General features: G+C 31.3%; 1 protein-coding gene across 1 annotated transcript in view; it reads left to right on the top strand.

Moving 5' to 3' along the window:
- Nucleotides 1-17,287, top strand: part of LOC145330806 (uncharacterized) — a 163,653-nt gene that overhangs the window by 15,792 nt on the left and 130,574 nt on the right. The window contains exons 2-3 of the mRNA XM_080175472.1: nt 4,368-4,564; nt 7,826-7,898. Coding sequence (XP_080031598.1) covers nt 4,394-4,564; nt 7,826-7,898 — 244 coding nt within the window. The 5' untranslated portion in view covers nt 4,368-4,393. The remainder of the gene's footprint in view (nt 1-4,367; nt 4,565-7,825; nt 7,899-17,287) is intronic.

The raw sequence follows: 17,287 nt of genomic DNA, 5'->3' as shown, positions 1-17,287 counted from the left end.
TACTTGTTTTACAAATGATTTTTATTTGGATTAATTGACAAGAATATATAGAGTAGCAGACATACTATCCATTTTTTTAATAGAAATTAATAAGATACCTAATCCACTTGTTTTATTGTTAAAAGTATGTAAAAGTTTATAATTTTTGGGCATACATAACCTTGTTTGCGTTATTTTGACTGGGAAAATCTTGCTAAACGTGTGTTTGGATGATATAAAAAAGGATTTGACATAATTTGTCCCATAATATCACACAATAATATTATTTTTAGGCATGATTTTTACAGTATTTTTGAAATGATTTAATTTTTTCAAGGCATTATGAAATGTATTTTTGTAATAAAGATGTTTGTCTAATTAATAACTATTTATGTCAGTCCGTAAGAAACAAAGTGGGGAAAACATGATTTTCTCGGCCGCTATTAAAGCTATACATCTGATTTTTCTAGACAACATTTCCAACATTATAAAGCATATTTCATCCTACAACATTCATGGCTGCCTTTTAGTTTTTAGCCGCTAATTTAGCTTGGTGTTTATGGTCCGATTTTCAAAATTTTTATTAGTAAGAGTATCAAAATTAAATTTCCCCAAAACCTTCCTGGGACCTATGAGAAGCTAACCTGTTAAGGAGAACCCGATCGGTACAGCGGTTAGCGAGATCATTCGGTACAAACAAACAGACAGACAGACATACAGACAAAAAAAATCCTGTTAATTTAATTATAAGGATTTAATTATTATGTCCTTTCTATTTCTTCTTTTCACTGATCATTTGATTGATAATTCACTTTGTGTCAATCCGTTTTTATTTTGTGCTTTGCTACTTATGGATGTTGTCATCCTTTTTAAATTCCTAAATCCCTGGCAGTTGAATAATTCTGACTCATTTTAGCGAAAGTTTTATTTTGTAACTCCCAGGGAGAGAAATATGTATATAGGTTATTTTTATCTGCCTTTTTCAATATTTCCCAGTTTCCACAGGCAGAGATATACACGTATATTGATGATAATAAAGTTGAGCCACAACTTTGTACCATAGCACCCTCCACTCCATAACTAATGTCGCGCATTTGACATAGTAGCTTTGGTTAGCGGTAGGTAATTTTTTTATGTTCTGTTCATACACATATAGGTGAAATATTAATCACTAGCGGCTGTACCCCTAGAGGCCTCTAGGGACACTTTAGGAGGGTGGGGTTGAATCCCAAAACCCATTTTAGAATTTAGATTTTAAAAAAAGTTTAGATTTTTTTCGGGACCTATGAGAAGCTTCCCTGTTAAGGAGAACCCGATCGGTTTAGCGGTTAGCGAGATCCTACGGTATAAACATCCTTTTACTTTATCATATGGATTGTCCCATCTCTTCATCCCTGTTAATTATGACGGAAATAACTGAATAATTAAATTGTAAGATAGCATCAATTTATAACTCTATTCATTTAATATTTTGCAAAAAAGTTTTTTTCACTTTTATTTAATTTTTTGTGTGTAAATATTGTCTTATTTCATTTGTTGCGAGTTAGAAATTAAAAGTAATAAGTAAAAAGAGATAGTCAATCTGATAGTTATCTGAAAAAAACATTTTCGTTATCGCTATATAAGATAGGTGCCATAAAACTATGAAGCCCCTTAGAACTAGGGATGAAGACACTTGTGTTTAATAAATTTAAAAAGTTAGTAAATTTCGCTAAAATTTTAGGAATTCCAATTTTCTAATTGGTTTTGGGTGGATCCAAAAAAGTACTAACATAATTAACTATTGAATTTTGAATTCAGTTTTAGTACTTTATAACATTAAAAGAAATCTAAAAATAGTTATAAACAAAAAAAGGCAAATTAAAAATTATTTGAATTAATATTTACCAAACTGTGTAACTTTATACAGTTGTAATAATTTCTTTTAGCTTATAACTAGTATTTTAGTAAAAAAAATCAATTAACTACTCTTTTGACAGGCAAAGGACATACTTAGCAGCGAAGCATCTCTATAGTTATGTTATGTCTGTAAGCCCCTAAATCACTTATCATGTTACTTATACTATTTGTAATTTTTTTTCTCCATTTTTTATTTATTTAAAATGTCACATTTTATTATTTACTGACAAAAACTTGACGTTTTTTCTTGCAAGTTTTGCAGTATTTTTATTAAATCCTGATTGGTCGACACTTTTTAGGCAATAATTTTGATCCATTGTCATGTCGTTATATCACGTTGTCTACTGAAAATGTTCGCCCTTGGCTATTAATAATTATTCTTGATTAATTGATCCTTTACGATTGAGCATTCCATTCTATTCTAAATGTACATATAATACACAGGGATGGAGGGGGCAATGGGCTTTTATATTACACTAGACTCCAAAGTTTTTGAATTAACGTTATTTTGTTCGTTGGCTCAACAACTTTGCGGACTTTTGTTGAATTTTTATTGGTTGAGTGTTCAAACATTTCAACCACTAATCTAAATCTACAGAAGGGGTAATCTTGTGTATCATCATTGGGGAAATACATTAATTTATCAGCCATTGTCATAGCCCTTTAGATCCCTAAAGTTATGTTGTTCAATACAAGCAAAGAAGATGAACTATTTAGCCTGCAATTTTAAAACCTATCAAAATATCAGTCATATGATATTTGAAAGAGAAAAGAGGGATATTTTACCTATAGAAAACTTGTTTGCCCCTTACATTTTCATTTTAATAGAAAATACTATTTGCAAGAAGACAGGGGACAATCAACTTTAGTTTATATTACCTTTACTTTAAAGTTTATACACACGTTCTGCTGTACTTTAGATTGAAACTTACGTACTTAATATTGAACCCTAATTGTGTTTTATAAAGTAATAGTGTCTAAACTGTTCCTCCAATAATTTTATTCTACAGTTAGTGTACAATGATTCATCGTCTATTATCCCATCGCATAAAATGTAAGAAGTTGCCTTCAATTATTTCTGCCACTAAAATGAACAATTCTAACTAGATTTCATACAATTTTATTTGATTAATAAATTATTTTAAAGCCAAAAGTAAAAATTACTTTGAATCTAAAACACAAGTTATATAAAGTTGCCTATGGACACAATCTGTACGTGTAAGTAAATTTTTCTGTGTCCACCATTTTATGGCTTAAGTTAATTAATTGTTTTATGTTGAATATGTCAGATTATGGTAATATATGTGGCTGCACCAAAACTGAAAAATATTCTAATATAAATAAGATTAGGTATACTTATTCTAATATAGATAAACCAATTTAGGAATGAATCATGTTCAATTACAAAATTTGAACTGAATTTTTTTTCATCCTAAAAATCTAAAAGAGACGAATGTTTTAGAGAATTTAATTTTATTGAAAATAACCTGGTTTACTAAGTCTACTCAATTTAGCCCTAGACTCTACTTACTTTGAAAGATAGGTACACTTAAAGATCTTACTTTGCTGAACCTGAACCCTTTGATGACAAAACTTTTGTGTAATCCCTAACAGCACATGATTATAAGTTGCGTCTATTGATAGTCCCAGCATTTCTGATTTTTGAATAGCTTTTAGCTAAATGTTTTAATGAAGAAATATTCCTATTTTTCGTTTGTATGTTCTTTTGTTATGATTTATTATATAATTTTGTGTTACTTGTTCATGCTTAATTATTTATAATTATTATTTCTATAATTTATTTTAACAAAGTATGCTTTAATATAATCGTATTTACTAAAGTAACAGGATGTCTATCTGTCTGTATGTATGTACGATAAGATATCTGATTTAGATTGGTTTCAAAGACTATGTCACCCATTACAGGTTTTAGGCCATTTGGAGAGAGTAACATTATCCCCCAATCCAAAGATAATTAAAAAAATAAATGACATAAACTGGCTTGCAAAATAGCTTGGCAATTAAAAATTAACTTTTTCTATAAAGCTTTTATTATAACACCCAAAATGAAAACAAGAAGGACAGAGAGAAAGTCAGGCAGATTGATAATAGTTATTTCTCGCATCGTATCATAAACGGCTTTCCGCGGATATAGAATGTACAATTAAAAGATTAAAACTACTTTTTAGCCCCGAAGTGCCGAAGGCACCGGCTAAAAAACTGGTTTTAATCTTTTGATTGTACATTTTTATATTCGTAGAAAGCTGGATATAATACGATGCTAGACATCGTTTTTTCGTATGGATGAGAGCCGGTTCCTATCCACCGGATTCGAATGAATACGATAAACATGTTTTCATACATAAAGACAAACAGCGACAAATATATACACAAAACCGACAGAAAAATAGACATACAAGTACTTTATACTCAAATCAATTTTGATAAAAACAATGAAAACAAAACTAAGTTTTTTTTATTTATTTTAGGTGCATGATTAAACAACCGTGCTGCCATGGACCACCTACAGATGCTGGGGGGAGGCTCCACCCCCGCCTGGCTGCGCCGCGTCCCCAACCTAGTGACGGTCACTGTGTTCCTCTTGTTGTTTGAATCTACAATCCCTTCCTCCTCCTTCCCGTGTAGATTTAACAATCTTTGTACCTGTACCCCTCATCATAATAAGGTACAATTTTTTATTAGTTGTACTGATATTCTATGACTAAAGGCCGATTTGTATATAGATAAGGCCGACTGTTTGTCAGGATTAAACGGATGGTTAAATGTTTATGAATAACTTAATTTCAAAGCAAATATTTCTAATATAATAATTATAACCATTATTCCATGAATGCAAAAAAACAAAAGGTATAAGATTCATAATATGTTTTACTATGTTTACTATTTAAATTTACGTCAGATTGAAATTTCAAATGCAAAGCTTTTCTCTAGTTAGGGACTGTTCATCCGTACGTCACAGTTAGGCCTTTTCGTTAATTTAGGCATGTTCCTATTGATTTTAAATTATTGATGATGATTATATAAGATATAGAAAGCTTGGCAACTCTATAATAGTTACCAGAATGTCCGTGCGACTATTTTAAAATGCAAATTTTTAACTTTTTTACATAATCATTTTTGTATGATGTTATTATCCAATTCATCTTTTTTTGGAAGCAATGATTCCTATGACAACAAATTATAATATTTTAGCAAAGTCCCAAAATTTAAGTATGTGCTGAAACAGAATCCTGTATTTACGTAATTTTGCAAGAAGTTTATATACAATTTTGTTCATACTTTTAAATCAATAATCTGCTTATTAAGTGTTGATGTTCGCTTGTTTTTTCGTTTTATTTCAGAGTTTCGTTTTATGGATGTTATTAACCTTTTTCTTTAAAATTTTATATAAATTGTTTTGTCAATAAAGTCAAAAGACGTCACTAAGGTTTTTTTCTTACATAGAAATACTATTTAAATTTGAGATTTAAAAACAAGAATGACTAATTAAATACAAGCTCAATAAATAATAAATATATTGAAACAGAAAAGTAATTATGGGGGAATTTTCGTTAAAGCATAATAAAATATAAGTAATATTATTTTATTCCAGTATGGTTTTCAAATCGTATAATATCTGCTAGATTAGAACCGGTTCTAAGCCAAACTAAAAAATTATGTATCGTTTTGTATTTCATTCAGTTTTCCATGGATGATAAAAAAAAACATAATCATAAAATCAATACCAGTTTGCCTCGATAATTTTTAAATTTTTCATTTTACTATCCGCGGAAAACTGTCTATAATATGATGCGATAAATAAATTTTTATATAATCTAACAAATTCTGACTGTAAATGTTAAACTCCAACTTCCATTCTAAAATTGAGTCCAGTAACCTAGAGGCAAAAATTATCTGTTTTGCAAAAAAACAAAACAATGGCGACAACATCCATAAATTCGTTCTTAGCAAAATAAATGAATTTCGTTATGTAATAATGTCGCTTTTACATATTTACCTTACTCGTCATGCGGGGGGGGGGAGGAATTTCCTCATACACCCGAATTTAAGTTTTATCCCCCCCCCCCCCCCAACACAAAACAATTCTGGGATAGGAGGGGGGGGGGGGGTTGTTATTTCCCCCCCTCAAACATCTGATAGGTATAGGTATTTGATAGGATAGCGAGACCTTTGTCCAATAGATCCAAGTGCACTGAAATAATGCAGGCAATCGAACATTTGACTGCACAATCTTTGCCTAGAAGTCCTTACTTTGTATGGCAATGAGTTGCAATTGATTTGGTCAAGGTTTTTTCCGTATTAATGTGCATCTGACACAGTTAGTAGATATTTTAGCATCTATAGTCATGGCGCTGATTAGGCTAAGATTCGAACTCATCATCTTTTCAACGACAAGGTATTGATACTGATAGGCTTCTTATTGTGACAGGAATCATCATAAATTGTCCGAAAGGCTTTACAATTTACAATGCAAGCTGTTACGCCTCACGGACGTACGGAATTTTTTCAAGTATAGAAAAGCTGCGATTCTAAAAATAAGAACAAAATGCAACCAATTTCTTAATGCCTTCTTCCCCAATCTTTTTTTTTGTTTTCTTTCAAAACTTAGATTATCTTATTACTTTGTTTTGTTGGCGTGCTGCCAGTTTATGTATTTATTTTGATTTTAAACTTTTTTCTATGCAAATCTTTACTTTTTTTGGCGGGGGTGTGGAGCCGCAGTTTTAGTATTGAAAACCTTTATATAATTGGAAACATCTGGCTGTGCGTCTGCCAGATTCTTATAGGGAGACACTTGATTTTCTCGCCTGATATTTAAGACAGGCGGGTCATTTTTTTTGTGAATATTCCATTTACCACTCAGCATTAGGTATATAACTTACTAGGTCCATCAGTCTGTTGGTAATGCTCTGACATTCATTTTATTTATATTTGAAAAATTTCTTTTCTTCGACTGTTATTGTAGTAGATGGTTGATGTTTTTTGGTGAAGTTTTTTCTTAATAATGAGCACCTACTCTATAGCTCATTTTGTACAGTTATACAATATAGTATAAACCTGCTGAATTTTATGTCCGACTATGCAAATATTTAAAAAATTTAGTTAGTATGTTAATTTAGACTGAGCATAATCAACTTTATTGATTTAAATCCCCTAAGCTTTGACAATGCATCAACAATGAGCGGCTACACATCTCTGGAAAAGCGATAATTTTCATAATTTTGTGTACATTTAGTTTTTTTTGCACTTTTTCTAGGCCAAACTAATTTGGATATTAAAGGTAGTTTTAACCTATTTTTTAATCAAATCTTTTTTTAAAACAGGGATAAATAAATTAATGGATAGGGAAGACTACGATTTCAGTATTTCAGAATGAAAATTTTATGAAGCATTGTAAAGATTCATGTGAGACGTCACAAGAATACGTCTAAATCCAATTCTTTTTAAAGGATTTTCTTTAACCTCCTTTTTAGACGTTTTTATAAGACGTCACACATTACACTTTCTAGCGCTATGTTAATTTTGTTAATTTTAACGATTTGGCTAAGAAATATGTGAAAGTTGATAACTTTTTTTCAGAATACTTAATAAAATCAAGACATTAATATACTGAAAAATTTGAAATAATAAATACTCTATAACTTACTTGGTCAGATCGTCCTAAGGATAGATGTGATTTACTCTTTTGTTATTATAGTTAAAAGTTTTAGATCATCTGAAATATTTCAAACATATGAGATTAGCCTATACTATTCAACTTACTTTGTGTGTCCATCCATCCAATGCTAAAATTAATCAAATTCACTTGTTGGCTCATTAAATATGTTGAGAAGAATAAGATGCCATTAATTTTCTATTGATGATGGAGGTAGATTTTTATTCTTGAAATGCACTGTTACAACTGAGACAACTTTTATGTATTTAGAACCCTGTGAACAGTAGCCTGGCGGATGTCAAGGTTGTCAGCTGTATTGGGGTTCCTCTCTCCACAATCCCAGGTAAATAATTGTATCCGGACAAAGTGACTCAAAAATCAGCCATGTGACGTCACAAAAATGAGGGATTATCCATTTTTTTATGGGTTTACTTTCCCACTTCTCCTCTCATGTCCCTTATTTTTATGACGTCACATGGCTCATTTTTGAGACACTTTGTCCGGTTACAAATAATTAGGATTTTTAGGGAAGCTTTGTATTTGTATTTTAATACTTTAATTATTCTAGATCATCATGCTAATGCAAATATGAAAATCAAAAGCATTCCACTCTACAAAATAAATCAGAAAAGTTTAAACAAATTGAAATCCTTACGATCCAGCGGAAAGGCTTTTTTCAGCTTTAAAGGTAGCTTGCTGTACAATTTACTTCTGCTTTTTGTGATAACCTGTACACGAAGGCCTAAAACTAATCTGGAAAAGTCAATAATTAACTATAAGTTAGCACAGTACTTTTTAAACCCAAGAAAAAAGCAAATAGAGAAAATAATGTTATATAATTTCCTAATTTCTTTGTAAAATATGTAATTTCTACCCCTCCCTTCCTCATAACCATTGCACTAAAACTATCATAAAAGCCAGGGATTGAGGTATTGGACAATGGACAATTTAGTAGATAGAATCTTTACACAATTATAGAGAGTATTTGGCTGATATAGTTATCATATGTTAAGGACGGGAAATTATTGCCCCCTAAGTCTATAAATTAACCTTTTTATTAACAAGACAACTAAAATATTGAATTTTAGATCTATTTTTCTATCCCTAAATTCGTGAATAAAAACTCTTTCTGTGTATAAAGTTTTAATGTTATTATACAAATGGGGGTCTAAGATCTAATCCTATATGATTTCACACTAGAATAAGAAAGGAGGTTTAAAAGGAGAAGAAATATATAAGATAACAATATTACGTTTTAGACTTTTAATGTTAAAATATGTTGTCAACTGAAAAATGTTAAAATCTTACTTATAAAAAACGACCTTTTATTTGTAATTTTATGTTAGTTTGACTTTAACCAATCGTTTGATAATTTAAAAACCTTTTTTTATTTTTATAGCAGCTATGCCAGATATTTAAATTAAAATAAAATGCTCAAACATACGTTTTTATTTCATCCCAGAAAAGATTCTGATCTAAAATTAACTTAAACTTGTTTTTCGTCAGATTTTAATAATTTTGTTTTGTGAGAATATTATTCCACAGTTAAAGGACAGTAGCGAGGGAAGTGGTTGGGAGGGACTTCTATGTTTCTAATCAACTAAAAGAAATACACAGGGAGGGGAGGGATAATGGCAGATAAACCAATCTTTACAACAAACTTAATGACCTTCCAAATGCAGATTTTAAAGCCAAATGAAGGCTTTGGATGGGTGTGTTAATTTAGATTAATACATCCCTACGTCCGTGGAAATCCAAGTTCGTGTGGAAAAGTTTTAGAAATTGTGGGTGGAAATAAAAAGGCAGAGTGCACAGGGACAAGGGTAGACATTCTTCTAAATAATTAGGAGAACAAAAAAATTTTTTGCAAAAAAAGGGCTAGCTTTAAAATAGGAAACAGTATGATAGGAAACTTATAAACCAATGACGTTAAGGCTTTTTTTTTGAAGGGGGCCAAATGGGAGGTTTGATAAGGTTTGAGGGGTGATCTAATGCATTCTTTAAAATTTTGAAGGGGGTTAAATTAGAAGTTTTAAAGTTTAAGGGGTTTAACACCTCTTTATATCCGCTCCCATCTTGGACGCCTATGTTATAAACCTTAAAAATTAAGTCCATAACTTAAAAATGAAACCCTAATTATGGCATTTATCAATACATTTGCTGAAACCTGTACTTAAATATTGCCTAACATGTTCTAATAATTATTTTTGAGAACTAACATCTAGCTCTCTGTAAAATGCATGAATGGCAAGGCAACCTAACTAAAATGAATCACTTGCTATAGGATTAAATAATTTTGTGCCATGGAAAACAATATTAATCATTTAAAGATTAGGCCATTAGAGATTAGAAATAAAATTATATCATTAGACATTTGGGTATAGTCCCTTTCGTGAAAACGATCTTAAGGGTCGTTTCGTCGTATTTTCACAGTAGATTTTCTCCTAAATCCTGTGGTACCAACAGTGGAGTGTGGGGCAATCATCTAACCTAACCTAAATTAACCTATCAAAAGCTACTGTGAAAATACGAAGAGGCGTTGTCACGAAAGGGACTATACCCGACATTTCCTAGCATTAAAACACGATCTTTTTCTGTAAATCCTCCAAACTATGAGTAATGATAATGTGGTAGGCAGCATACGAACAAGCCTTTTCCAGAGTATGCGATGCTCCATGTTTACCAAATAACATTCAGACGCTAATCCCAGCTTATCACAATTCTACCCAGCCCACTTTTGGCCATTGTGCGCACATCAGAGACGGCGGTTAACTTATACACCGCTGATAATGGGAGGGGCGCTGCCCCTCTCCACTTCATGCCCCCAGCAACCTACCCTTTTCCGGGAGACGTCTACCTTACCCCCTACGGGAGCCTACCACTCGCCTGCTCACCTGGATGGGGCTTCCCCCCATCTCCCCCACACCCTTCTTTACCTAACCCATTTGTAATCTGTTTTGTATATAAGCTATTAACTTTGTTGTACATGTATTCAGTTCAAATATATCTCTTAAACAGTAACTACTTGTAGTTCTTTATTGATAGAATCCTTAAAGGCTAGGGGCTCTTTTGAATCGAACTCGCGTTGTAGGGTTGAAACGCTTCACCCTACCACAATAATACATAGCTATAAGGATGAAATGTTTAAAAAGGCTTTTAATATTCCTAATAAATTTACACATATCTTTAAAAATGTATTTATTTCCTTTTTTTAATTTCCTATATACACTTAAGTTTAATTTAAATACCATAAAATGATAACAAAAATGCCAGTTAAATAATAACTATTAAACTTTTTAGAAATAATCAAATTTTAAATGTTAAAAGAAGTTTTGAAATTACAAAGAAATAAAAATAACAGTAAACAAAAATATATTTTTTTAAAGCAACTGTACAATCATTACCAGAAGTTAGGATTTAAATGTTGACAAAAATCAGATTTTATTTTGATAAAAGGTGCCCCAAATCCCCCAAAAATTGTATTTAGATAATATTTTTATTTAAAAAACAATGTAATCACAAATCATTTTTGGGCTGTTGATTTTGACATATTTTGCACGCAAAAAGCTGACAAATCTAGCTCTAAACGGTGCATTGAATTAATCTGTCACAGTATTGACTAAGTCTAACTGTAGCTCATACTTAACTGTTATATCTTTGTATGAAATAGCCCTGGAACCAGTATTTTCTAGTCCGTCCATTGTATTTTGATGACCTTCAACTAAAGCAATAGATATACCAGAATAGATAACTATTACAGTGGAATTTTCAGGGCATTCATAACCTAAACACATATATAAACCTATCAATATTAAGGTTCATTATGTGATTTGAAGCGCTCCCTTTACTACCTATAACTCTGTTAAATACCTTTCAATTTATCTTAGTTTTACAGGTGGATCCACCCCTAGCCCTTCTGGGCTGTGTAACCATTGTACAGACGGAAAGTAAGATTTATATGTGGAAAATTCCAGCAATAGAATCAATTTAATTTTGATGGAACATTGGGGCCATGTAAAATAAGCCATTTATCTAAATTTTTACATCTAATATTTCAGCCGCGGTCGAACCATCAATTCAAAACATCTCTAGGCAAACAAAAACAACATTGGACTTGAGAAATTGATATATTTCAAGTTTTATAACCAGGGGCGTGCCAATATGGAATGTCGGGGGGGGGGGGGGGGGGGTGGGAATCCTCCTAATAAAGTATTGGGATATTTAAAAATTACTCTTTTTTACTTGAAATTGACATACCATGAAAGTTAAATTACCTTGCCAATCGTCTAATGAATGGGGGGAAATCATGGATATAGAGGGATAAGACAAGGGCCGAAAAATTAATGTACATCACCAATTATGACACACAAAATTACGCCTTCTGTAGATAACAATCAATGATCAAAACGTTTGGACACTTAACTTAAAATTTGATAAAAGTCCTAAAAGTTGTTAAGCTAACAAATAAGAAACATAATAAAACTTTATGGACCAGTATAATAAACAGCTCAATGACCCTTCCCTCCCAAGGGGAAAATTATTTGTAAGCGCTTCACGCACCCCCACGATAAAATGCTGCAGGTGGGTATTTTTGCAACTGCAATTCTTGTCACAAACTTGAATAGTTTTCCTATTGAAACAAAATTCTAAATGTATCTCTAGAGATAGATGCTTTCCCTTAAATCAAGTATGGATCACTTTTTTAACCCCCCCCCCCCTTCACACAGTATAGATGCTTTTAAAATTATAAGCAGACAAATCCAAGAACAAACGTGGTTTCATTATGGTGTTTTTAATCGGTGGGGGTACAAATATTTAACTCATGCCAAGTTGCCCCTCTAATACCGTTCAATATCGGAGGGTCGTTTGGGGGGGGGGGGGGAGGGGGTTACTACGTGGGGTAATCCTCTACCTAACATAACATAACCTTACCTAAACCATTGAAAATATTGCTTGTGGTTTTTTTTTGTGGCTTGAAAGTGATTTGAAGGATATTGTCCACAGATATATCTATCTAATTTATCTATTTTGATATATCTATCCCCACATTCAGAAAAGGTTTGTTTTAAATTGATTTCTTTTAAATGATAAAGAAAATTGATAATATTGTTAAACATCGCATCGTATTATAGACAACTTTCTGCGGATATTTAATTAATGTTAGTCCCGAAGGGCAAAAGTCCAGGGTTTACAAAACTGGTATTAATTTTATGATTAAAAAAAAAAAAATTGTGGAAAATTATCTTGCGATGCTTTACATGATTTTTCACTGTGATATAATTATACTATTTATATGGCTTTTTTAACAATGATTCCTAGCCCAACCAGGTACAATAATTTAGCATCTCTATAATCAAGTCGTAGAAATGTAAGTATGTCCTAAAATAGAATCCTGTATTTCAGTTTATTCTACCTTTTGATTTTTTTTTATTTATGAGCGTATTTATGAGAGTATTTCAGCATATATAAACTTTTATTCAAATCTTTTAAAATTTTAATGAATTTAACTCAGACAGTATATTTAACACACACACACACACATTTCCAATATAATAATTTATAATCCTATGGGAAATCAACATATGTGACTCAAAAAATCACCACATCATAATTTTACTAAAATTGATATCATATTCAAATTATTCATTATATTACTAGAAAAAAAGAAAAACCTATTTTTTTGGAATTCTTACACTATGTGCAGGGTAAGTGCACCGCGTGGGTTAGGCATACGCGAAAACTCACTTTTTTTAAATTAAATTTTTAAGTAGGAGAGGTTGGGTTGGGTTGGGGGGGGGGGGTGTTTGTGCACGCTAGGCATTTGAGGGAAACCTCTGAATCTGCTAACCGGTGCAGAGTTAGTAGAGCCAGTCTGTGTTGACTAAGTCAAGGATAAGTTTAGAATACCATCCATATAAACTTGATATTTCATTCTTTTCATTTCATATATGTACATACAGACAGACTGATAATAGATCTATACAAGAATGTTAACATCCTAAGTATCGAAACAGAGAATAAACATGCAATAAAACAAACTTTTTTTTGTAGAAATTCTTTTACATAGATGAACAGACAGACCAAGTAAATTAAAAAGTAGGAATCTGCATTCTATCTTGAAAAGCAGACAAGCAAATCACATTTCCCCCAGTTCAATATTGCCTGACATACGAATAGACAATGTGAGTTATAGAGTAGCTTTGCTACTAAACTGAATTTGCATAGAGTTGGGGATATTTGACTTTAACAAAAGATACATTTAGTAAGATTTATTGAATCAAGTCGCAAATAACAAAAATCCAACTTATAAATATAATTACATTTAGAAATTTGAATTTGGATGTTGAATTTTATGCTGCCAATGCAATTGTTGAAATAAGGACTTTCTTCACATTTCAGACTTGCTCCTTAAAATAAAATAAAGGTCTTCTATCTTACTAAAAAGTTCGCATAAATGGATGAACCAATAAAATTGCTGTTTCAATGAAATCTTTGTATAATGGTGATTTAGTTTATCATAAACATAAAGTAATTTGCGTCATAATGTTATGGCGGTTTTCCTAAAAATGCCGATGAGTAAAGAAAACCCCAGCACTGCACTGTTTAAAAATAAAATAAAAGAAAATGGTGTAAGGATAGGGTAGATCATATTGGGTCTACAGGGTAGCTTCGCAGAATTAGGTCACCACAGAAATAGATATGCTTAGCCTCCTTACATTCAATTTACTTCAAAAAAGGATGAATTTATGTGCTCTCTATGCACTTTGAGAGAAAGCACCCTAACTTATTTCATAATATAAAGAAGAATTAATATGTATTTATGATTATTTATAAGAAAATGAAAAAAAGATCCCAAATGGTTGAAAGTTAATCTGCAACTCACCATAACTTAACAAAGCTTGCAATATCAACTAACAATCAGAGACATAGGGATTACATAAAAAAATATAAACAAATTTGATGTAAATTTCTCTGTTGGAGAAATCGGTAAAAACCATGTTTTTTATTTGACAGAAAATGAAAATTAACAAAATGCACTCCAGTGCTAACAAATAGGCCCGGGCTAACAAAACTGTTATTAGTTTTATGATTTTATTTTGATTTTCGTGGAACATTGTCTGTAATATGATGATATACATGATTTTTCAGCATGGCCCAAAACTTGTTCTAATGCAATCGGTTCCGAAGCCATATTGTAAAAATTATTTATTATTCCTTATCCGTGATCACCAATGCTTTGAAACTAAATAAATTTGTGTTTCATGTCAAACTTCAAATTGACTTTCATGTTCCTTCATTATCACTAAAATTTAACTTTTTCTTTACAACTAGAGGATTAGGATTTTTTTCACGGGGGCTTCGCCTTAGATTGCTGTGGGGGTTCCCCCCACCCGATTACTTGTTTTAGTCTACAAAAAGAAAAAAAAATGGGGCGGGATTTTTGCGAAAATAGCCTAAAACCACTACAGGACCAGTAGGTATATTCCCTAAAGAGTATAATTCAATCGGTTTAGCGGTTACCAAGATCTTAAGCTTCAGACAAAGGGACAAACAGACAGGCATCGTTCTACTTTTTTATTATAAACTAGCGGCTACGCCCCTAAAGGCCTCTAATTTTTTTCCGTTTTATTGTGATTTCTCTTGGGAGGGTGTTGTAACCTTCTCCCAAAATAGTTATAAACCTTCCCAGGACCTATTAGAATCTACCCTGTTAAGGAGAATCCGATCGGTTCAGCGGTTAGCGAGATCCTTCGGTACAGACACACAAACAAACATCCTGTTACTTTAGTATAAGGATGATAACAGGATATCACATTAGTTTTTATTAGCGCACTCAGCCTCTTAGGATATCTTGAATTAAACAAGGATGACAACATCCATAAGTAGCGAAGCACAAAAATCGTATACAAGTAGATTTAAAGTGAATTTTTAAAAAATCAAGAATAAATTTATAGGAGAAAATAAACACAAAACCTTGGTTTATTTGTATGAGGACGACAGTCAAAGTAAATTACATAAAAGATGCTCATAACAATGAGAAAAATTATTTTGATACTGGTTTGAAAGTTTTAAAATAGGACCAAAAACAATAAAGATATGGGGAAATATGTAAAACATATAAAAATAGCCAAAAACCTGCGAAAAGGCAGTTTGACCGCCACGATTGTTTACTTAAAACTACCGGAAATTTAATTTTGATATCTATTATATAATCGGACCATAAACACCAAAGATATGGAGAAAAATCTGAAAAATATAAAAATAGCCTAAAACCTGCAAAAGACAGTTGGACTGTCATGGTTGTTTCCTGTAATCGATGGGAAATTTAATTTTGATATCTATATCTGAAAAAATTTTGAAAATCTGATCATAAACACCAAGGATATGGAGAAAAATCTAAAAAATATAAAAATAGCCTAAAACCTGCTAAAAACTGGTCTGACCGCCATTGATGTTTAATAGTTAATTGTGCTCCTTAATGATGGGAATGTTGTCAAAAAGTTTCAGCCTTTTATCATTTGTACGAGCTGAGTAAATCCCATTTCCCCCATAGCGTTACGGACTGACTGACTGACTGACGGACTGACTGACGGACAAAGCGAATTATAGAGTAGCTTCGCTACTAAAAAACAAATAGATAAAAACCTGCACCAATTTTAACGAAACTTTCCAGGAATGAAGAATCGGTTCATAATTACCTTCCATATTACTTAATCTTGATTTTACATGCTTTGGCCATGTGGACCAATTTCTAAATTAACGAAAATGAAATTTTGATTTAAAAATTTGCTTTTTTAAAATTTGATTATCTGCTGTTTTGCTGGTTGTATATTTATTTTGCATCAAAAACTTAACATTTGTATTTATCTTGTATATGATTTGCTAATATCAATAATGGAATATAATTTATTTAGTGGTATAATATAATTAATTAAAATATTAATTGTTTACACGAAACCACAGTGTATGGTTTATAGTTCATTTTCAATATGCTATAATCTCACTTTTTCTCTTTCCTTATTTATTTAAGTCAAAAAGAAAGAAACAAAGGGCCATTTGTTTTCTCAAAGCTAATTGTGATAAATACTGTTTTAAGGCATGTTTTTCCATAAAACACTGACTTTTATACAATATTCTTAATATTTTTAAAAAGAAAACAAACAAATGTACCACGAAAAAAACTTTGTAGCTTTTTTGGTCACTTTTGGTCGTGTATATAAAAATTGAATTGTATTGACTTCTTGTATTTGATTAATTTAAACATTTGCTTTACTTAAATTAATTATTAAAGGCTTATGCAAATAAGTATTGGTTAACACAGTTTGCTTAAGCAAAATGTAGGTTTTTTTTCGGTACTTAAAAGTCCAATTGTGAAATATTAGAATAAACGTTATCATAAAAGATCTTTAAATTATGCCATAGGAAGACAGAATTAATATCAAAATGTTTTATACTTTTTCAAATCTATATTTTGTTTAAGTCAACTGTGTTTCTATGCAATTTTCAGGGAAGTATAGAAAGCCAAACGGTCCAAGAAACATACTTTGAGGCTTTATCTTAGTAATAATATTAAGACATCTCTTTTTATTTCGATAGTGGCATAAAACTTTTTTTTCGACTAATTTAGTAAGTATTACATATAGATTAAAAAAAGGAATTAGCCCTCTAAAATTTTCATTCAAACTTTTAAAACCAGAATGTAGAAATATCTTATTTTTGTATCTTTATCTA

The sequence above is a fragment of the Acartia tonsa genome, chromosome 10 (assembly GCF_053477335.1).
Source record: "Acartia tonsa isolate MP-2025a chromosome 10, ASM5347733v1, whole genome shotgun sequence".
NCBI lineage: Eukaryota > Metazoa > Arthropoda > Copepoda > Calanoida > Acartiidae > Acartia > Acartia tonsa.
This window is presented reverse-complemented; position numbering and strand designations above follow the sequence as displayed.